The sequence below is a fragment of the Lissotriton helveticus genome, chromosome 3_1, assembly GCF_964261635.1.
Source record: "Lissotriton helveticus chromosome 3_1, aLisHel1.1, whole genome shotgun sequence".
In the NCBI taxonomy this organism is placed as follows: Eukaryota; Metazoa; Chordata; class Amphibia; order Caudata; family Salamandridae; genus Lissotriton; species Lissotriton helveticus.
In genome coordinates, this window is record NC_136061.1 from 1,654,593,731 (window position 1) to 1,654,617,986 (window position 24,256).

At 47.8% G+C, this 24,256-nt stretch overlaps 1 protein-coding gene across 2 annotated transcripts in view; it reads left to right on the forward strand.

Moving 5' to 3' along the window:
- The window catches only part of OSBPL11 (oxysterol binding protein like 11), a 294,199-nt gene that overhangs the window by 262,282 nt on the left and 7,661 nt on the right, over positions 1-24,256 (forward strand). For both annotated transcript variants that reach the window (XM_078682428.1, XM_078682429.1), the window contains exons 11-12: positions 2,216-2,398; positions 6,421-6,574. In XM_078682428.1, coding sequence (XP_078538554.1) covers positions 2,216-2,398; positions 6,421-6,574 — 337 coding nt within the window. The remainder of the gene's footprint in view (positions 1-2,215; positions 2,399-6,420; positions 6,575-24,256) is intronic.

The following is a 24,256-nucleotide window of genomic DNA, read 5'->3' on the forward strand; positions in this document are numbered from 1 at the left end:
GCCTCCCTGTGAGAAGTGAAGAGAATAGAGCTCCTAAAGAGAAGTTCCATAAAGCCAACTGCAACACATTTTTATTAAAGCCATGAAAAACTAGAGCTGTTAAAAAATACACTGGACAGCCACCATTAATATTTGTTGTGGTATTCACATTTATTAGTCTGCCTGGCTCCTTTTGTTTTCTCCCCACACCGAGCTGACTGTTATTCAAGCTGTTCGCCATTAGCTCACCCCCTCCTCCGTGCCTGGGCCCAGCTCCAGCTCACCTACGCTTAAATAGACACTCGAGCTCTGACAGATACACCGCTCAATAGAGGCCAATCATTCAATACAGAATGACTGTACTGGGGCCGCTACTGAAACCACCAAACAGTAAATATCATCTGAAGCCAATTTCATGTAGGTCTGTGAAGCCTGAGCATTCAGTGAATCGTAATCGTATAATTCAGAGTTGGGCCTGTCTCAGACATCGTTTTTTTAGGTCTCATCTGAGATGGACTGTACAATGACATCCCATTCTGTACCTTACAGTGACATCCTGTACCATACCATACAATGACCTCCCCCACCATACCATACAATGACATCCCCCACCATACCATAAAGAGACAGGCCATACCATACCATACAATGACCAGTTATACCATACTAAACTCTACAATAACAGGCCACACCATACCATGACGGGTCATACCATACTATACTATACAATGACAGGCCATACCATATAATGACAGACCATACCATACATAGACTGCCCATATCCATTGTTCTTTTGCACACTACGCCACCCCAGATTGGACCCAGCCGTATTCCAACCAATCTTGACCTTGTGCCTCATGAGAACAGTCCAGACCGAACTGCCAGGTCAGGTCCTCCTTGGACCAGAAACAAGCATCCTGGGTCTGGTTTCAGGGTAAGTCGCCCTTCTTCAGCCAGGCTAGCTTGAATGCAGTGGCACACTAAGCAAGGGACCCGTCTGGGCATACCCAAACTGGGGTGGCGTAGTGGGCAAAAGAACAATGGATTTAACCCAGATCTTTTGACTGGGGGAGAATGTTTGCATTGTCAGGATTCCGTCCATCATTTGTTTGCTGTAACACTTTTCGCCCTAAGTGGGATGGGTATGCCCAGGCGTGGGTACTTTGCTTGCTGTGCCACTGGATTGAAGCTAGCCTGGCTGAAGAAGGGTGACATACCCTGAAACCGGTCCCAGGATGCTTGTATCAGGTCCAGGGAGGACCTGGCCTGGCAATTTGGTCTGGACTGTTCCTGTGGGGCACAGGGTCTAGACTGATTTGCATATGGCTGGGTCCAAACTGGGGTGGCGTAGTGGGCAAAAGAACGATGGATTTAACCCAGATCTTTTGACTGGAGGAGAATGTTTGAATTGTCAGCATTCCGTCCATTTGTTTGCTGTAACAAATATTTGTCATTCGGGCAGGCGGAGAGGGGATAAATTCCAATTTCACCACCCTTGCTATGTTGAATGGCTGCACTATTTGGTCTCTTATATGCCTTGTATCCCAATGGACCGTGGGCATTTCTGCAATCCAGGAAAATCCAGCGTGCTGCCGGTTTCATGGATCCCACTTCGATTTCTTACCCAGAGTGCCCTTCAAACGTTGGCTAAAACTATGCATTTTCTTCACATTTCTAAGAGAAAAAGTTCTGGAATTTTCAGCTATCCTCAAATTTCCTACCACCCACATTCCGAAAAATCACATACTAGTATGGGTAACCCCAAATGTAATTACTCTGTTTAAATAAAGGTGAGTAGTTCGGACTAGCACATAAAGGTGTCTGTCCAGTAAACTAGATGTTGGTGATGAAGCAATTTACCTCTAGCAGTGCATGTATTGAAACCAAGTGACTGTCGTAACCATGATGATGGAGCATATGCTTGCTGACACTGCAGGACTTCGGTGCCTGAACAAAAATTGCATTGATGGAGCATAAAGAAACGTCATACAGATACGGTGTTTACAAAAAAATGGAGGTAACTCAACGAAAGTAACGTCAAACTGATGGGTAATATTCTCAGTGAAATAATGAATGTCCGCTCCTATGCCAACATTTTTCAAGGGTTAGCTAGCCTTTTGATTGTGTAGCAGACCACATCAATATTTCCATACAGCATGGCCTAGAATAAATTCCTTTTTTTGCACAGCTCTGTGGTAATTTTGTACACGGTCTTGTGTTTTTGCTTTATATTCAGAGTTACAGCGGAAGTGAAGCATAATGCTTCAAACACAGTTTGCTGCAGGATTCAAGGAGAATGGAACAGCGTCCTCGAATTCACCTACAGCAACGGAGAAACAAAGTGTGTAGATTTGACTACACTGCCTGTTACAAGAAAGAGAGTCCGGCCTATTGAACAGCAGGGGGCCTTCGAGTCCAGGCAAGTAAATGCAATCAAAACTATAGCTCACAATTGCACTTCTCTGAAATCTTTTTTTAGGCAGTTCCTCTCTAATATGACCAGCACAATGTTTTTGTAAGTTTTTAGGTCTGTTAAAAGATAAAAAAGGATACCGTACGGGAACATCTTTCATATGACTCTGAAATCAGGTTTTCAACTTGACGCTAGCATGGAACGTTTCCATTAGCGTTATCGTAATCTCTCACACCTGTTCCCAGAGATAAGAAAGTTTAGTTCCATATTGCAGGAAAAGTTTTTTTCCACTGAATAATAGTGCACTTGCTTCTGAGTGTAAATGTTTTCAATAGGATAGAAATGGTGAATCAGTAATTGAGACAAATAACACAATGGCGCATTGTCTACACCTGTGTCCAAAAGAATGTTGTGATTAAACTTTAATCAGTCAGTAATATGGAAAAAAACTTACTTTTACTTTATTCCGATCATAAAACCATAAAAGTACATTAAAACATAAAAAATGTAAAGCAGGAATGTTTTAAAAGCATAATTTAATGCGATAAAATAATTAAAACGTTTGGAAACACATTTCATCTGTCATGATTTAAGAGCAGAACAATGCAACCAAAAGAGCTAGAAAGACTTGAGCAGTAAAATCATTGGTGCAAAGTACAGACAGAAATTTTAACAAACTCAGCAGCTGTTTTATTTGAAGCAATTATGCAGCGTGGATACAATCACAAAAATCTTTTTCGAGTACACCAAACAGAAAAAAGGTATCTGGAGGCAGCGAAGACCATAGGTTGGTAAATAACCGACTTCAAGACTCTATGCGCCTCTACACAATGCGGTGTTCCTAAATTCCTACACAGTGTAACTAACCATCTGGACCAAGCTTTCTTATAAACTGGGCAAAACAAAAGAGCATGGGCCTCCTTTTCCTCGGCTATGCCACAGGACCGACAATTCTACTCCAATCACGACCCCCAGAACTCCTATTTTTGGTAAATGAGCGCAAAGGAAGGGTTCCATGCCTAAACTGCACATAGAGCTTCCTTGCTAGTGCAGGTTAGATTTCGTCCATGAATCCTTCCAGTCTATTGTTATCCTTTTGACCTATACATCTAGGGGTCAATGATTCCAGGGAAGAATTCATTAGGAGGGATGCCAGCTTGTGATCTTTGCAGCATTTGGCACATTCCACTTTAGAAATTGTGGAACAAGTCTCAACGGGATTGTCCCACAGACTAGCTCTACCAATGCTTCTTCGGGTTTCCCTAATGTGACAGAGCCACAGCAATCTCTTGGCTCCCATCGACCCTAGGATCTCCTCGAGAGCTAATTTAGAATAGATTAATTCAGGTGTTGCCCAAAGTCTTCTCCAGCAGAGGAGAGGCCTAAGGCAAATTCCCTCTGAAATAGGCCTAATCCCATGATCAAATCTGAGGGTAACCAACAGAGTACTGGGGAGGAGATTCAACAAATGCCTAAGAAAGCTATTCTCTGTCTGTGTAATAGGGCTAACAGGGTTGTGGTCCCATACATAGAGGCCCCCAAGGCTTGAGGCTTATAGATCTCAATAGAAGGGCTGGTTGGCTTATGAAAAGTCCACCTATACTCCCTTGAGAGCCCAACAGTGTGTTGTGGCAGTTTGAGTCTTTGCTTGGCAATATGGAACAACCAATGCATTCGTTCGCTAAGCTTGATCCCATGGTAATCAAAAGTTGAAACCCTCTCTATCGGGCCCCATTTAAACCTGGGCTTGGATGAGTGGGTTGGGATGGATTAAAGACCATAAATGTGGTTTTGCTAATGTTAATTTCTCACCCCTTTGATTTGCAAAAGATGTTAAAATTGTCAGGTACCCTATGGATATCCATCGGTATCTTAGAAAGGAGAAGAGTATCATCAGCAAACATTAACACAGACTCCTTTTCAGATGCCAGCCTTTGGGCATTATTATTAATGGTGTTCAGGTAGTCGACAATGCTGTTGATGAACAAAGTAAATTATGTAGGCGCCAAAACACACAGCCTTGCCTGACTCCCTTATCAACGGGAAAGGCTTCAGTGACGTCCCTCAATCTGCTGCAACGGACCTGTGCAAAGTTCCTCTCATGAAGCCTTCATTTGACAACACAGATAGGATGGGACCCCCTATATCGGCCAAGACGTGCCAAAGTAAATTCCTAGTGCCGACTTTAAATCCACAAAGATGAAATAAAGTCTGCCACCCTCTAGAACCAATGATTTCCAGTATAGGAGTTGGAGTCTAAAGACTTGGTCTATGGTGGAGGTGTGTTGCTGAAACTCTCCTTGAAAGGGATTAAGAACCTTGCTATCCTTCATTCGTTCCTGGAGTCTTTCTAATAAAACTTTTTGATAGTGTCAAACAAACTGATAGTTCTATTGTTTCCAGGTAACACTGGGGAGGCTTTTTTATAAATTGGGATAATTTACGCCCCAGCCCATGATTGAGGAATGGGCATCCCCTCCATTATAGCAATAACATAATTAAAAGGTAGGGGCCCCATATGTCTGGTTCTGAGAGGTAAAGATCCCCTAGTATTTTATCGATGCCAGGGGCCTTATGAGGGGCAGTCTTAATTATAGCCCAATGGACTTCATCAAGGATGAGAGGTGGGTATTCCTTTGGAGCATCGATAGACTCCCTGCCTGGCCTAGCATTGGCAATGGTACCAACAGGGAGATCACCAGGTCCCTTCAACACACCATACAGTCTGGTAGTACTCCTTCCACATGTCAGCTCTAATATTATGCTTCATACTGACAATGCCCTCAGAATTCCCTGTCGAGACTATGCTCCAAAAAGCCTTGTGATCATTTCGCTTGGTAGCCCAGAGTAGAGATTCCCACTCTTTTTTTAGCAGAGTAAAAAGTATTTTTGTATAAGATCTCGTGGTTTGGATCAGATTTCTGTTTTTAGATTTAATTGCCTCTAATAGGTCGGTTTTGGCAGGTCTACACTGTTGGCCAAATCATGAGTGCGAATATCTTTTGCTTCCTTGAACCTGGCTTCTACGTAAAAGAGATCTTTGAGTACTCCAGACAAGGCACTAAGGTGCACCCAACCGTTAGGAATTATATGTAAGAAAGAATGTTATGTATTGACAATACATAACATTCTTTCTTACAGGTATTGACCCCAGCCACCTGCTGCCTGGGTCTCGACCGGCCTTAAGCTAGGAATATTTTGGGAAAAAAATTTCAAAAGAATTTTTCACATATAATTCCTCACGGTTGGGTGCACCTTAGTGCGTGCACACCGCCGGAGGATCACCGTCCTTTGGTCCTGATGAAAGCTGAGTGACTTGGGCTCATCAAGCAGAAACATGTCGACCACCTCTTCACTCAGTGGACTAGGTGTCTTTAATCATTGAGACTTATCCTATGTTTCCACTTTAAATGTTTTAACCAATGCTGGTTGGACTTTGAATAAAATAGTTGACTGTCACAACTACGCATTTTTTAATTAACTGCACTCACTTATCGCCATTCAGTTTTCTTGTTTGCACCCTCAACACCCACAATTATCCAGCTCCGCTGTAAATCAGGCGTTGTAGCACACTGTAAGGACGCTAGGTCCTTACAGTGGGAACCCAGTGATGAAGCATGTCACCACTAGGTGGTGAGTGAGGGTTCTTATTCAATTTATCTTGGGTTTTCCTTCACCCTTTTGTTTTGTTTCGTTTTGTTTTGCCTTCACCACTTCAATTTTTTTGTTGTATGTGGTGGTTGGTTATGTCACTCTTCAGTTGTTTATGTAATTATTTCTTTGGGGTAAAAGAGTGATCTGTTGTACCCTTACTCTCCTTTTGTTTATCAGTGATTTGTAATTATTCAGACTCCATACAAAAGCACTAAAATAATGCTGTATAAAAAGGTGGGGGATTGGTAAGACACACCATCTTTTCACATATATTCTCCAAAGCAAATATCACTCAGTTGCTTCAGCATTTTACTTAGTGAGCTTTATGTAACATACATTCTAAAATGCTAAATACCCAGATCTTACCATTTCAGGCGATTGTGGAAGCATGTAACTGAGGCTTTGGGAGAAGGTGACATTGATAAAGCAACAGAGCACAAGCGATCTCTCGAGGAACGCCAGCGAACTGAAGAGCGACATCGGACTGAAGCGGAAACCTCTTGGCACACAAAATACTTTTCTAAAGAGGTAAGTCTCCAGTTCTCTGGGTGTTCTAGTACATTAGTCTCTTTAATATTTTTGCAATAGAAGGTCTTTTGGAATTAGCTCTTATATTCTGCCTGATAGCTTCTCAGAGAACACGCTTAATGTGGTCAGGGTTGAGGTTATCTGTGTCTTCTTTACACTCCACGCTGCATACTTGGAACAGCAGAAGGCAGATCCTTGTGTCCAGGTGTTTAGTAGCCAGGGCAACCGTGGCCCCTGGAGCTCCGTAGGCTGCTCCAAATGTGTCGCGATATTAGCTACCGAAAGATGTTTCTTTCCCTTTGATGGAAGCAGTGGGGCAAGACCGCCTCAATCGCTCTCAGCACAATGTTGTCCCCAATTCCCCCAACCCCCTCTTCCCTCCAAAAGCGCAAAGCAGAGATGGAAACTAGGGATCGGCATTCATGACTGGGATTGGGTCATTAATACCAGTAAGAAAAAAACTTCAGTATTTGTAATAAGTGCCTCTCACTGAAACAGGCAGTGGGAGGATTTCTGCTTCCGGTGAAGAATTGACCCGGCCCTCAGGTCATGCAATGATATCGCAAGAGCAGCATCACTCCCCCGGCCGGGAAACCTCGTTTCGTGCCCAGAAAACGGAGGCGAGTGGTGGGCTTATGCCACAAGGACACGGGTGACACACATTGGCAAGATCTACTTAATCAACTTACCTTCTGTTGGAAACCGGCTATTTCTGGTAGGCTAAGGCTGATGCCAAAGCCAGGCAGAAACCACCATTCCAGTCAGGGCAAGGAAGTCACACGCCAAGATAACCCCTGCTCGCCCTCTAGGTAGCATGGCGCGGGCAGTCTAGGCTAAACTCGGAGGCGATGTGTAAAGCATTTGCGTCAGCGCACGACAGCAACAACATTCTAGGCACACCACAAAAGAGACTCCACACAAGGTTATATTAAAATAACTTTTGTATTGTCAAAACATATCAGATAGAAACCACACATGTACCTTGTGCCAACTGGCACGGCAATATTCACAAGGGATTATTTACAAGACAGGGCCACATGGGCCACTGTCTGAATCAACACTTTGCAGATATAGAAATACTTGTCAGCAATTAGAATAAAAGTATATAAACTTCACTGTAACACAAAGTAACAGTTATAGATCACATCCAGTAACTACTGGGAACAGGTAAGTACCACCTACGCAACCCTAAACTCCTTGGGAGACTGTCACGCAGGGGACCAGGACCTCACTAGGACCACCTGTACTAAAAAGAACAACCACCTAAGTATCACACAGCATTTAGGGGTCTAAGAAATAACACAGTACCCATGATGCATAAAGATACATTCAGAGGAGTAATAAAGAGAAACACATAATGTATAAACCTACACATTCAGCGGTGTTAAGAATAAAGCACATGATGCAATAAAATTACATTCAGAGGTACCAGAATAATACAGTAGCGCAAAAGTCACATGATGTCTAAAACATTCAGAGGTGCAGGAATAAAACATGATGCAAGGAAATACATTCAGAGGTGCAATAACCATACAATTGCGCAAAACCTACATAAGCCACCACCTGTGGCAGTCCCTAGGCCAACTGGCCTTGTTGGGGCTAGAACGCCCTGAGTCTCAATGTCAGGGGCCTAAACGATGCAGGGGCCCACTACTTGCTGGGCCCCTGGGAACACTCACAAGGGCCTAAACGTAGCAGCTGGCACTAAGTGCTGCGCAGCTGGGTAGGCCTGGCACCACGGTGCCCTCGCTGTCCCACACAGGGACTCTCTCTCCAACTTGCGCCTAAACGGTGCAGCTGCCCACTAATTGCTGGACAGCTTGGAGAATCATCAAAACTGCGCCAGGGCCCTCACTGGCCCTCAGGCGCAAACTGCGCCAAACTGTAGGAGCCACACAGGCTCTGGGCAACACTACACAGACGTTGGAGCCACACAGGCTCTGGGCATCACATGCCCAATGTTGGAGCCTTCTGGGGCTCTTAAACAACCATGGTGCTCTCACTGGCACCAGAACTACACAAGCCCAGGAGGGGACGGGCATCGACAATATGCCCCGAGGTGTCCCAGGAGCCATCTAGACTCCTTAAACAAATATGGCTTGCGTTGGAGCCTCTCAGGGCTCGTAGGGGCGTCACCCACTCCGTTGGAGTCCCACTCGGGGGACTCAGGATTACGACATGCCCCCTGCGCCTCCCGGCGCTCTCAAAATGAACAGGAGCTTTGGGGCCTCAGGCTCTGTCGACCTGGGGGCGGCCCACTGTCAGCTGGGGCCGCCCTACCTCCACTCCCGCCCAGGTGCCGCTCTCCGGCACCAACAGCAGCTGCACGGAGCCCTCCCGACTCACCGGGCTTTCTTGGGCGGGCTCCTCCGGACGGCGGCTTCTCTGCTGGGCGGCGGCTCACTCTCGCCGCCTCCTAGCAAAGTCCGGTCTCCCTCTCTGCAGGGCTCCCTCGGCACACGGGAGCCCTGTCAACCAGCCGCCTCTTCTTCTCGGGGCTCCCTCAGCCGAGAGGAGCCCCGCGAACGGCCGCCATCTCCCGCGCCTTCTCCTTTCTTCCCGGGGCCGCCTCGACCAGCCAATCCCGTCGCGGCCCCGATGACGAGTCTCCTCTCCTCCTCCAATCACGGCCCGACAGGGGCCATGACGCTGCGCCGCACAGGCCTATCCCGTCGCGGCGTTGGTGAGGGGGCTCGGCTCTCTCAGCCAATGAGAGCGCGCCGCCTTCGGTTCCGCCGGCGCTTCCAAGGCCGGGCGGCGGCGGTGACGGGGAGGCAAATGCCGGGGGGGCACCGGCCAAAGCCCACCAAGCGCCCCCCAGCGCTAGAACACAATAAAGCGCTCCTAAGCGCTATGGCCAAGGATAAAGCGCTCCTACGCGCTAGGGGGAAATCAAGCGCTCCGTAGCGCTAGCAAACAGGCAGAGCGCTCAGGGGGAAGCTCAGCGCCTCCAGGCGCTAGAAATACGGTTCCAGCGCTATCCACAGAAAAATGCAGCTCCTTCATGCTGCCAAAGCCCCAGAGCTTCCCAGGGGGGCAAAGCTAAGTCTCCCCATCAGCCCAGGCACGGCTGAGGGGTCCCCCAGGAATCCAGGAAAGTCCATCAGGAGTCCAGGGGCTGGGCAGGACTCAGGGATTCCCTGAGCCCAAGCATCAGCATGCCCCTGGCAGATTCAAGTCAGAAAACAAGAACATTTTGGAAGGGGCAGAGCCCCTTCTTATACACAGAAAAAGCTTTGAAGCCCTTTGAAGTCGTTGTGTAAGCGAGCCCTAAGCTCTGGGTGTATCTGGTTTCCCTCTCCTGTCAGCCTCAGGTCAGAGGTGACAGGGGGCCATCGGGAGGGAGAGTCATCCAGGGTGGGCCGACAGACACAGCCTGGCACCACCAGAGCTCTTTCCACTCCTCCCTAACAGCAGATGGGGGGCCTTTCATCTACGGCTTGACTCAGACCCCCTCCTCCAGACAGTCCATCTACCAACAGGCCCAGGCATGCCTGGGCCAGGCCCATCAGCCAATCACGTGCTAGCAGACTCACTACACAATTATGCCAACTTCTAAAAGTGGCGCTTCTGGACTAGATACAGCCATGCCGCATACACCATTCTGCAGCATTCATTCTCACGAGTTCATACATATCAAACTCGCCCCTGCACTCCCCACGCATCAGGAATCTACCATGGGCATACATATTTCCCATTCATTCCTATGGGAGGGCAGGGCGCTCACCATCCATACACAGAAAGCACACGCACTTTACACTGTACCACAGTGAAAAAGTGCGCAGAGGCCTACAATCACCAATCCAGGTTCCAAAAACAGGCTAGGAAAAAGCAAAAAGTCACGGGGTAAACCTGCCCAAAGGACCGGGTCCAACACATCCCCCTTCCAGCCAAAACGCAGGGTAGACCAATCACTACACTGATGGTCTTCAATGCTTTGGGCGACAAAACCACGGAGACGGGCCTGCAGGGCAGGGCCACCTTACAGTTTTTCGCCACTCTGAACCCACAGGGATTTCCCTCACAAAAGCTCTCTGACACAACTAGGATACCCCACTGGTACACACTAGTCATCCACAGCCAGGACCAGGCCCTAGGCCACCCAACGTTCACAGGTCCTAACCAATCCACAGAGTGGGGGCAGAAGCCCCTGGCACACAATAGCCAATCTCCACTCTCTCTCTCCCAGGGTAGCTACACTACCACTGATCCTACACCCTAGGGACCACACCCTCAGGCTGACTAGAGGTCACAGCAAGAATGCCCGATCCGACCTCTACTCCTCCAATGTTAGAACTGGGGGTCTCTAGTTGGCAGAGGTAAGTACCTTAGACCAAGTAGGGACCCTTGCTTCCAGTCAGGGTGACGGAATAACCCTCACATGGAAGCTCTCACCAGAACACAACTCTCCTACCAGATCAGGACCTCACTCCGTCACTGGTCTACCACCTGGAAACGATTCCACTTCTGAGGTACAAAGCACACAGCACAGTCCCTCTTCAAGCAGGTGGGGGGACACAGCACACAGCAAAGCCCCCTTTCCTCTACCTTAGTGGAAACAACAAACTGCAGGTGGGCCCCAGAACACACAGCAAGGGCCGCCTCCTCAGTCTCTTCAGTTGATCCACCTTAGTAGAGACTCCTCTTGACCTAGAAGTTTCCTAATCTCCCAACCTAGGATTTACACCCTTAAGTTGCACCGGGGTCAGAAGTACACCGTCCTTCTGCACCCCCTTCCAGTTCCACTATCACAGGCACAGTATGTCTCAGGCTAGACAGAGCACACGCCAGCGGCGTAGCAGCGACACACTCTCCTCCCACCGGGGTCAGAAGTAAGGACACCCTCCCTCTGCACCCCCCTCCAGAGTTCTGCACCCTCCCACCTTGGAGCGGTACCCCTGGAAGCCAACAACCGGTCAGGACACTGACTACAGATGCCCTTCCTTCCAGGTCAGGCTGAACCTGAACCTGGCCTCCCCCCTCCTCGGGGAATGACCTCCAGAGGCCCCAAAAAAAAACAAATGGTCAAGCACTCTAGACTGTCAAATGCTCAGCGAGCCAGGACTTCTGCACCCTCCACTTAGAAGCGGTACTGCCCAACACTAGGACCGCCGGAGTTCTGATTACAGACACTCCCCGTCCTCTTGACACAGGAAGATCCTCCTCAAATGACTTAGAAGTACAGCCTAGGCCCCTGACCTGGCGCTCCCTTAGGGAACCCTCCAGGCCCCGAGACAGGGTTTCGGGCTAACGTGGGACACACCGTCCCACACTCACTCCACCTCCACTGAGACAGGACGTGAGCCCCTACCCCCTATCATCCTAATGGGACATAGCTGGGCTACACATGAACCTCTTCACCTACACAGGATCATCAGATACACAAGCCACTACTTTTAGAATCACTCCCTAATGCGTCCGTAAGACATCTAGCACACCGCCAGACATCCACCTCACGTGCAAGCTCCTTAAAAAAAACTCACACACTCCTCCAGTTCAACACAGCACTCATCCACACACTCCCCCTCCAGACTGGTGAGACAGCTCCTCACTGCCTCTGACTCTCAACCTGTCACCCTCTTACAGAGCACCAGGCACCATACTCTGGGAACTGGGAATGGGAATTCACGCACTGGACACATTTAAGCTGCCACCACTGGATCCTACCATACTGGGGAATCCAGACACACACACACTACACTCAGGGAATAACCACCCTCCTGAGCAAGCAATTTCTCCTCCCCCCTCCCTCTCTTCCATCTACCCACACAGGGATAGGGATTGGACACTGGACCCAGCAAGGGATTCCTAACCTATGGGAACCTCCCCTATCTACTGGCGTCCCGCCCTGTCATTTTCTCTCATCTGCCACTAAACATAAAGCGCAGGAACACCATCTGAAAATGACACTTTTGAGGAAAAACAAAATCAAAAACAATAATCCCAAATATGTGACTATCTGAAAAACGCAGAGTTTTTGTAATGTAGCCAGTTGTCGCTATGGCACTGAGCAAACGCAAGTCCAAATCCGCACCGCTGACCCACCAATGTTGGAAACCGGCTATTTCTGGTAGGCTAAGGCTGATGCCAAAGCCAGGCAGAAACCACCATTCCAGTCAGGGCAAGGAAGTCACACGCCAAGATAACCCCTGCTCGCCCTCTAGGTAGCATGGCGCGGGCAGTCTAGGCTAAACTCGGAGGCGATGTGTAAAGCATTTGCGTCAGCGCACGACAGCAACAACATTCTAGGCACACCACAAAAGAGACTCCACACAAGGTTATATTAAAATAACTTTTGTATTGTCAAAACATATCAGATAGAAACCACACATGTACCTTGTGCCAACTGGCACGGCAATATTCACAAGGGATTATTTACAAGACAGGGCCACATGGGCCACTGTCTGAATCAACACTTTGCAGATATAGAAATACTTGTCAGCAATTAGAATAAAAGTATATAAACTTCACTGTAACACAAAGTAACAGTTATAGATCACATCCAGTAACTACTGGGAACAGGTAAGTACCACCTACGCAACCCTAAACTCCTTGGGAGACTGTCACGCAGGGGACCAGGACCTCACTAGGACCACCTGTACTAAAAAGAACAACCACCTAAGTATCACACAGCATTTAGGGGTCTAAGAAAGAACACAGTACCCATGATGCATAAAGATACATTCAGAGGAGTAATAAAGAGAAACACATAATGTATAAACCTACACATTCAGCGGTGTTAAGAATAAAGCACATGATGCAATAAAATTACATTCAGAGGTACCAGAATAATACAGTAGCGCAAAAGTCACATGATGTCTAAAACATTCAGAGGTGCAGGAATAAAACATGATGCAAGGAAATACATTCAGAGGTGCAATAACCATACAATTGCGCAAAACCTACATAAGCCACCACCTGTGGCAGTCTCTAGGCCAACTGGCCTTGTTGGGGCTAGAACGCCCTGAGTCTCAATGTCAGGGGCCTAAACGATGCAGGGGCCCACTACTTGCTGGGCCCCTGGGAACACTCACAAGGGCCTAAACGTAGCAGCTGGCACTAAGTGCTGCGCAGCTGGGTAGGCCTGGCACCACGGTGCCCTCGCTGTCCCACACAGGGACTCTCTCTCCAACTTGCGCCTAAACGGTGCAGCTGCCCACTAATTGCTGGACAGCTTGGAGAATCATCAAAACTGCGCCAGGGCCCTCACTGGCCCTCAGGCGCAAACTGTGCCAAACTGTAGGAGCCACACAGGCTCTGGGCAACACTACACAGACGTTGGAGCCACACAGGCTCTGGGCATCACATGCCCAATGTTGGAGCCTTCTGGGGCTCTTAAACAACCATGGTGCTCTCACTGGCACCAGAACTACACAAGCCCAGGAGGGGACGGGCATCGACAATATGCCCCGAGGTGTCCCAGGAGCCATCTAGACTCCTTAAACAAATATGGCTTGCGTTGGAGCCTCTCAGGGCTCGTAGGGGCGTCACCCACTCCGTTGGAGTCCCACTCGGGGGACTCAGGATTACGACATGCCCCCTGCGCCTCCCGGCGCTCTCAAAATGAACAGGAGCTTTGGGGCCTCAGGCTCCGTCGACCTGGGGGCGGCCCACTGTCAGCTGGGGCCGCCCTACCTCCACTCCCGCCCCTCCCGCCCAGGTGCCGCTCTCCGGCACCAACAGCAGCTGCACGGAGCCCTCCCCAGCCCTTCCGACTCACCGGGCTTTCTTGGGCGGGCTCCTCCGGACGGCGGCTTCTCTGCTGGGCGGCGGCTCACTCTCGCCGCCTCCTAGCAAGTCCGGTCTCCCTCTCTGCAGGGCTCCCTTGGCACACGGGAGCCCTGTCAACCAGCCGCCTCTTCTCCTCGGGGCTCCCTCAGCCGAGAGGAGCCCCGCGAACGGCCGCCATCTCCCGCGCCTTCTCCTTTCTTCCCGGGGCCGCCTCGACCAGCCAATCCCGTCGCGGCCCCGATGACGAGTCTCCTCTCCTCCTCCAATCACGGCCCGACAGGGGCCATGACGCTGCGCCGCACGGGCCTATCCCGTCGCGGCGTTGGTGAGGGGGCTCGGCTCTCTCAGCCAATGAGAGCGCGGCGCCTTCGGTTCCGCCGGCGCTTCCAAGGCCGGGCGGCGGCGGTGACGGGGAGGCAAATGCCGGGGGGGCACCGGCCAAAGCCCACCAAGCGCCCCCCAGCGCTAGAACACAATAAAGCGCTCCTAAGCGCTATGGCCAAGGATAAAGCGCTCCTACGCGCTAGGGGGAAATCAAGCGCTCCGTAGCGCTAGCAAACAGGCAGAGCGCTCAGGGGGAAGCTCAGCGCCTCCAGGCGCTAGAAATACGGTTCCAGCGCTATCCACAGAAAAATGCAGCTCCTTCATGCTGCCAAAGCCCCAGAGCTTCCCAGGGGGGCAAAGCTAAGTCTCCCCATCAGCCCAGGCACGGCTGAGGGGTCCCCCAGGAATCCAGGAAAGTCCATCAGGAGTCCAGGGGCTGGGCAGGACTCAGGGATTCCCTGAGCCCAAGCATCAGCATGCCCCTGGCAGATTCAAGTCAGAAAACAAGAACATTTTGGAAGGGGCAGAGCCCCTTCTTATACACAGAAAAAGCTTTGAAGCCCTTTGAAGTCGTTGTGTAAGCGAGCCCTAAGCTCTGGGTGTATCTGGTTTCCCTCTCCTGTCAGCCTCAGGTCAGAGGTGACAGGGGGCCATCGGGAGGGAGAGTCATCCAGGGTGGGCCGACAGACACAGCCTGGCACCACCAGAGCTCTTTCCACTCCTCCCTAACAGCAGATGGGGGGCCTTTCATCTACGGCTTGACTCAGACCCCCTCCTCCAGACAGTCCATCTACCAACAGGCCCAGGCATGCCTGGGCCAGGCCCATCAGCCAATCACGTGCTAGCAGACTCACTACACAATTATGCCAACTTCTAAAAGTGGCGCTTCTGGACTAGATACAGCCATGCCGCATACACCATTCTGCAGCATTCATTCTCACGAGTTCATACATATCAAACTCGCCCCTGCACTCCCCACGCATCAGGAATCTACCATGGGCATACATATTTCCCATTCATTCCTATGGGAGGGCAGGGCGCTCACCATCCATACACAGAAAGCACACGCACTTTACACTGTACCACAGTGAAAAAGTGCGCAGAGGCCTACAATCACCAATCCAGGTTCCAAAAACAGGCTAGGAAAAAGCAAAAAGTCACGGGGTAAACCTGCCCAAAGGACCGGGTCCAACACCTTCCATTCAAAGTCTCTCTTCGACAGTTGGCGCTGTGAAGGTGGAAGGCTATTGAACATTTCAGAGTAGGAAAGTCACAGAAGCAGATGCCCAGGGGACCCTAAGGTCCAACATTGAAATTCCTTAGAGCAGTGCCTTCTCCCAGAGAGTACTTAACATTTTTAGTTTTTTGTTTTAAAGGCTCCAAAAGTGTGCAAAGGGGCCAACTGATAAGGAGGGTGCACTAAGGGGTTGCTGAGAGGAGAGATTGCCATTTTAGACTCAATGGAAAAAATGCTTGAGAGGTTTGATGAAGTGGACAAGGCAAATGGCGGAAAATTGACTGATCTTGAACGAGGTAATTTGTGTTGACAACAATCAAACAAATGCAGAAATTACAATAAACAGGTTGAAACCATCACTGTTCAGGACAGTGTAGAAAATTGCACACTACTTGTGATGGCATGCCTACAGGAAAAAGTGGAATACTTGGAGTATGCAAGGCATGCTTGGCACCTACAGGTCCTGGGGTGGCCAGTGCTAGCTGAAACTTAGAGGCTTTATAGAGATCTTTCTACATGAAGGTCCCAGCTTGTGGAGAGTGTGACAGAGTTACCCTCAAGGGATGGTAAGGGCAGTCGTTGTACTTTGAAAAAGGGCATGAAAGAGGATCTGTTCAGGATAACAGTTATAAAAGAAGGGTTTTCCTTTGAAAGGCAGAAAAGACGCCATATGGGAAGAAACTTCTATTCGTAGCATGTGTTGGCGGTAGATACATATGCATACATATGCTTAGCATTATCCAGATAGCTAGTGTTGGGCTCAGACGATTACAAGTTGTTTTCTTTCGAAGAAGTCTTCAAGCCACGAGGTATAGTGACTTTCTATTGGTGTGCTTTACGCATGTTGCTTGGCTCCTCTGCTTGATTGTTTTTTTCTGCCATCTGGTTCGGACATCGATATCGCAGCTCCTCCAGATCCGTAGCTTAATTTCTCACAGAGGCCTTTACGGCGTTTGGTTTTTCTCTCCAATCCAACACGAGCGACTGGTGTTATTGGTTATTTCACGCCTCCCGTCCGGCATGGGCCCAGCTTTCCAAAATTCTTCGCCTCCATCCTACAGGACAATGTCCAAGAGCGGTGGAAAACACGCCCTTCAGCTTTTGCCCCAAGTGCCATGCAAGTATTCCTAGCAAGACCAACACAAAGTGTGCGATCTATGTTTGTCACCAGAGCACAAGTAGACTTCCTGTGAGGCGTGCTTGGTGTTCCGGTCGAAAAAAACACTTTGGCAGCGAAGGGAGCGTTGTTGGGCCCACATCAACATGCAGCCATGCACAGAAGACTGGGTATCTTTGAGGAACTGTCCCCAGAACCCGAACAAGAAACAGAAGATACGGAGGCGCAGGCAGCCCTACCAGATTTGCAGACACTGCTGGCTAGCTGTGAGGACAGCTCAGACTCCAACCCCGATTCCACACAGGGGCATGTGAGTGGAGTTCAGTCGCCTCTGAGCCAAAGTTTTCTAACTGTTGATGCTTCAGGCTCTGTTTTGACAGGTTGAATTGGGTGCATTTGCCTCTAGGGATTTTTATTTACGTCAGCCTAGTGGTCGCTTGGCTCAGAGGGCTCTCAGATGGTGCTATTCTTTGATAGTGTCTAGTGAAGGCTATGTTGGAGGATAGAACTTCCTCTTGGTTTAAGGCATACATTCCTTAGCATACCTGAACTTCTCCTTTTACAGGTGGATACTTTGTGTTTTTAGTTATGTTCTCTGTGAATACATCTCTGGCTGCGTGGCTTGAAGTAGTAACATTGTGTCTGTATGCTTTCTCTTTAGGTATTCCTCTCAATAGCATGGCTGGTTTTTCAAGCTAATACCTTTCTCGGGAAGCTCCATAGATTTGTGCAGATTTACCCAGCATTAGGTTTGACAGTGCTGGGGAGATCTCTTGAAAACAAGGGTAGAACATTCCACAATTTAAATTAACTGCATCGGTTTGGAGAGTCTCAAAGTCTGTATTTGATGTGATGTCTGTAATGCTAGTAAAAGAGTGCAAATGGAGAGGGAATTGCCATTGTTATGTAAATCAATCAGGGAGTTTAAAGTACGCTACTCACCCGTGAGGGTCTCTGGGCCGGATGGGGGGCGGCTGCGCAACTCCAGTTCTGCCAAAGAGACATGCCTTGGGGCTCTATCTGATGGTGTGCAGAGGGGGGGGGGGGGGGAGGGGGGGGAGGAGAAACTGATGTTGACTGGGAGCTGGTTCCAGGCTTTGGCTACGATATAGGAGAAGACTTGCACCAGCTCTGGTTCTGCGTATGTGCGGAGTTTCTGCTAGGGCAAGGTCGGCGAAGCAGAGGTTCCTTTTGGGTACATGGAAGGAGACTTTCGTTGAGGTATTTGGGTATGCTGTTGTGGAGGGATTTGTAGGCATGGGTGAGTAGCTTGAAGGTTACTTTAAGGTTACTTTCTTCTCAACGGAGAGCCATTGGAGGGCTTGCATGTGTTGGGTGATGTGCTCATGCCGAGGGATGGTCTGGAGTTTGTATAGCAGGGATTTGTTGATTCCAGCGTAGAGGGCGATTCCGTAGTCCAGTCTGCTAGTTATGAGTGCGTGTGTGACGGTCTTTCTGGCTTTAGGGGGGATCCACTTGAAGGTCTTGCGGAGGATGTAGAAGCAGGTGGAAGTGACGGCGTTAATCTGTAGGGTCATCGTGAGGGAGGAGTCGAGTATGATGCTGAGGTTTCGGGCGTGGTCTGTGGGGGTGTCCCATGCAGAGGGGGAAGGTCCAAGGACTAGGACTTCTCCGAGTTGAGTTTCAGACAGCTGCTGCTCATCCAAGCTACAAAGTCTTTCATTGCTTCTTGGTAGCTGAGTCTGGTGGTTTTGGGTGTTAGCTGGTTTCAGGTGTTAGCTGTCATGTGAGCAACCTCTTTCACCAACTGGGTTGATGTTGTTTCTACAGTGAATAGTGTCTTTTTTGGTACTAGCTTATCAAAATAAATCCCTTACTATACTTCTGCATTGTATTTTTGATCAAGCCATTAATTCCCTTAGTCTATTTTTATTATTGATATTCGCCAAATTAGCCAGGGCAAAATTAATTTCTGCTACTGATAGTTTTCTAGCTTCCCCCTGCCCTGAGAATAAGTGCTGTTTTTCATTTTGAATCAATGCTGACAACTTAGACAGCTTCCCCTAGGTTTCTGCGTTTTAATTGTCTGTGGTCATCAGAGATTCCATCTTATTTCCACTCCCCACTGCAGTCCCCTTCTTCTTCCCCCTCCAGTGATTTATAGACAGTCACACGTGGGGCTATAGGCTAGTTACCCCCCTTCCACCCTCTTGGACTACTAAAATGAAAACATACGTTCCTGTACACCACTGATGACTCCCCGCTGTCAACCAGCTCAGCCAACCTTTGTGTGACAAGTCCAGCACTAGTCCTGTAGTGGCTACAACAGTAGGCCGAGTGTGCCTCACGGGTACCCTGCAAAGTAGTTGATAGTCCCCCAACAGACACAGACTGTGGAGGCTAGCTCGGCATATGCTCTATCCTCCAGAGCAGGCATGCAGGCAGAGTACAGGGGTGTAGACAGAGAGCCAGTGGAAACAGTACATCAGATCGGCAGTAGCAGCACAGGCAATTTGGAAGGTTCATTCCTTTAAAGTGGGTGTGGCCGGGGTGGTTCACGCTGCAAGATGGAACTGAAAGCAAGGAGCAGAGAACGAAGAATGGGTGACAAGTATTGAGGTAAAGGGCACTTAGGCAGAATTCTTCAGTTCGGCCATCTTGGGGATTGTGGGTGGGGGGTAATGTTCGTTCTCGGAGGGTCTAATAAAACCGAGTCTGAATGCATCATGCTCTGTGAGAGCTTAAGCAGCAAGTTGACCAAACACACAACAAATCTAAAGCCAACTGAATTGCCCCAAAAATAATTCATAGCTCAAGAAAACCGTCCTCTAGTACAGTGCAGGAAAAGTAGTTTTAGGCAGAGAGCTGTAATATTTTCCTACATAACTCCATGTGACGGCATTGTCAACTCATTCAAAATTTAAGTATTTTTGTGTTTCTTTTGTCATAGTAGACAAATCAAGCAGGCACGTTCTCTAGCTTTACTTTATTAAAAGGATTGTAGGTGGGTGGCAGGACACCAGATATCTTTTTTCAGTTTATACGGCGGGGCAGTTGTGGTGAGGATGTGCAGCAGTGGACCAAGCTTTTTTACTTAAAAAAAAACCAAGAAACTCCTGTCATTTATGGCTGCCGAAAGTTAAACTCCCAATACATCTTTGTTGAAAGAGGGGCAGATGATTTGGGGCGTCCGTATACAACCTAAAAATTACAAATGGAGTAATAGAATAAGAGGGATGATATTTATGACATCATAGACAACTTGAACTTTGTCACTCAGTATCGATCAGTGAATGAAATTCCTATTATTCATAGTTATCCATCTATAATTCTATATTGGTTGTTCACAACAATTTTTTGAGAGCCTAATCTAAGACATTATTGATGACTGTGTCCAAGGCTGAATTAATTGCCATTGGGGACCAGATCCAGAAACTAGTCGTCTGGTGCGATGTTTTCCCCAATATGCATGTGTCAGTCCAGTAAAACAATGCATATGTGCTTTAAAGAGTATACTGTTCAAGTCAAAATAACTTTATTCGGTTGCAAGAACCATAAAAGTTTGACACGAATGCATTGCAAGGTTAAAATTAATCTATCAAAGTTACAGAAACATAGATAAAAACAAATAACGTTAACAATCAATAAAAAGTACATACATATTAAAAAAGTATATGAGCCATGATGTCAAATACTTTAGACATCCAACTCTAGTATCACCCATACAGTATGAACTGTGTAACTATTGTAGACAATGATTACTCTGAATTTCATCAACTATAATAGTTCATAACATTTTCTTATAGGCATTGCAACTCTAAAAAAATGTATGACAGCGATGCAGATAGTTGATGTAGACAAAGGCAGTAGGAAATTAAAACCGCCAATAAAAGTACTAGGCCTTATTTCCATTAGTAATGGGGTTAAACATTGCCCCCTTGGCTCCCTATAGATTGGACAGAATAGAATAAAGTGCAACGTGTTTTGTGCTGTTAAATTGTCACACCGACAGGGTCGTAAACTATGAGCCCAGCCTGATGGTTTATGAAATACCACTAAATAGTGCAATGTATTTAATCGAAACCTAGTCAGGTACAATTTTACTTGAACAATAGTGGTAAAAGTTAAATAAAATTATTATTCTCTAAGGGATGAACCTAAGGGATTAGGTGCATCCAGTTGTGCACGACGCAGATGGGCCCTGGGATAAAATGCCTCTTTTATCACATCTTTCGCATTTGTTAATGGTTGAAGGTTTATCGTAAACATGCGCCAAACCTAACTCATCTAAATGTACCTTCCCAAAGCGAAGTCGGGGGATGGACAGTGCGCTATCTAGGTTGGTACAATCGAAGATAACGTCACGTGAGAACATTAAGTCCTCAGATAACCAGATCTTGGCCCATAAAAGCAATGGGGCAATGGCAATTCGATCTTCAGGGTAGTCCAGCCCTAGCACCTGGTGGCAAAAATATGTGGGGATGCCATTAGAAGTCAGTAATAGTCTCTTTATAAATTTGTTTTCAAGGATCTGCAGCCGTTGAGTATTATAGTAGCTCCAGACTCCTGCCCCATATGATGCCACCGACAAACATTTAGCTTTGTAGAGGATAACTAGTTCTGTCACTGGTTTTACGGCCTAGCTTGCTAGCAAATCGAAATAGTCCTTCCACAACCCGGCTCGTCTGCAGTGCCCTAGCAATGAGATGATCCCAAGTCATAGTTTCATTCAAAATATTCCCTAAGAATATAAAAAAATTTAGTTTGTCAATGGTCTTGCCGCTAACCTCACATTTTGTTGTTGTAGTGCCTTTGGGGCCACTGACCATGACATAAGATTTAATAAAATTAACTTTTGAGTCCAATGATGCCATAAAATCAATAAAAGCGTTAAGTGACTTTTGGAGGCTATTGGCTGTCAAAGCTATTAGAACGGTATCATCCGCATACGATAACAATGGGATCGGATTGCCTCTAATTCTTGGAAAATCAAGTTCCTTCTCTGTTAAAAAAGCCTCTAGAGCGTTTTTGTACAGTAAACAAAGGAATGGGGCTAAAATACAGCCATGACAAACTCCTTCTGTAGAAACAATGGGGCCCGTCTTCTCACCCCTAGAACCGTAAAGTAATGCAACCGTTGTGGAGGTGTGAAGCTGTGTAGAAAGGATGTAAAGGCTTCTTCGAAACCCATTTGCCCCATCAACCCCCACAATTTCTCCCGGTTGACAGTATAAAGAGCACTGGACAAGTCCATGATAAGGAACCAGTTTAGACACTGTTCGGTGGTGCCCATCCTCCTTCTAAAACCATATTGTAATCTTGACACAATCCCATGTCCCATTCGCCCAGGTCTCAAGTCGCACAAGGATAACCCTCCCCAGTACTTTAGCAGTAGCGTCAATTAATGAAATTGGCTTGTAGCAGTCGGGGCCTTTCCGACTACCTTTCTTGTATACTGGGACAACAATTGCCTCCTTCCAGGTTATTGGTATGGGACTGATCTCTACAGCTTTAAAAACGTTAGTAAGTATGGGTGCCCATAATTTAGGATTGTTTTAAAATAAATCTAGAGGGACGCCATTGGGGAGCTTTCATACGAATTCCCCTTGTCAGTGCGTACTCTTCCTCTATTACTGTAAGCGATTAACTCAATTGTGAGGCCAAGCTTAAGTCAAATACAGGTGCACCTTTCACTTCATCTATTGAGTCATTTTTTGGGTTAAATATAACTGAGACATGAGATTCCCGGACAGACCCCAAAATCAGCGAGTCCACAAGTTTAGGTGCGTCCTTAAATAAAGGACGATTAATTATATCCCAAAAACTCTTTTAATTTTTCAGGGCACTTGCTCTCTCTAGGTCCTCCCACGCCAAACTCCTCAATTCATCTTGTCTTTGTTTAATGGTGTGTTTATAAATCTGCCTTTATAGTTTTAATTTGCATTCTATCCACGTGGGGTGGTGTGAAGGGCCGTTTTTAGATTCCTATGTGCTCTAGAACACTCTGCGTTAAACCATCGCACCTCCTGGTGTTCCCTTCAAACCGATCTGGTCAGCTCTTTTGCTACAGCTATAAAGATCAGCTCGAAGTCGCAAACCACCTCATTTGGTCAGGTGTCATCAAGTAGACAATTCATAAGAAGATTCATGTTTGCCTTGAGAATCTTTGCTTCAAATTGGGTGGGAACATCTATACCCCAATTTAGCCTCATTCCCTTGTTTTGATTAAAATAATAATAATAATAATGAATTTTTATACAGCGCATGGTTACGCCATCTCGGCGTGTCCCCACACTGTGGTGAGAGAGGAGGAGGCATCCCAACCTGCATTGCACGACGTCTGCGGGATTAACTAGCAAATAAGTAGGTTTTAAGTCCCTTTCTGAACTTAGCTTCAGAAGTCTCCATCTGGAGTTTTAGCGGGAGTTTATTCCAATTCTGAGCTGCCAGGACCCAGAAGGATCTACCCCCCATTCTGACTTTATTTACCCTCGGTACTGTTAACAGACCGGTCCCACTTGATCTCAAGGATCTCCCTGGTACATAGCTAGTAACGTGATCCCTCAAGTAGGCGGGACCAGATCCCTTGGTAATGCGATGGCAGGTGCAAAGAGTTTTAAACATTACTCTTTTCCTTACTGGGAGCCAGTGCAGGGTGTTGAGGGCTCCTTTAGAGGCAGCCCTCCTTGGCTGCATGAGAACAAGTCGTGCAGCAGCATTCTGCATAACCTGCAGTCTACTAAAACATTTCGCAGTGGCACCCATATAGTGTTACGAGATGTTATAAGGGCATGTACCAGCGTCTTTCGTGCCTCTATCGGCAGGAGATCCATTGTTTTGCGCAGGCTTTTGAGGACTCCAAAACATTTCCCTACTACGCGCCTGGTGTGCACTTCATAGGAGAGAGTATGGTTGAGCCACACCCCTGGATTTTTTGCCTGGGTGCATGGTATAGGTGTTGGGCCCAGACTGCAAGGCCACCACGCCGACGTCCAACCCGCCGTATCACCCCCTATCACAAGCACCTCAGTCTTGCTGCTATTTAGTTTCAGGCAGTTCTTAGCCATCCAGGAGGCAAGCTCCTGCATGCATGCCCTGAAGTTAGAGGCAGCCACGTCAGGTGTCCGCGACAGGGAGATCACCAGCTGGGTGTCGTCAGCGTAAGAGACTACTTCCACACCAAAACCCTGCGCTATTTCCCCCAGCGGTGTTACGTACAGGTTGACCACTTGAGGATCCTTCACCTTTCCTTATCCTGGCTGTTATCTTTAAAAATACGGTTAGTGGATTATGGTTGCTTGCAGCATTTTGT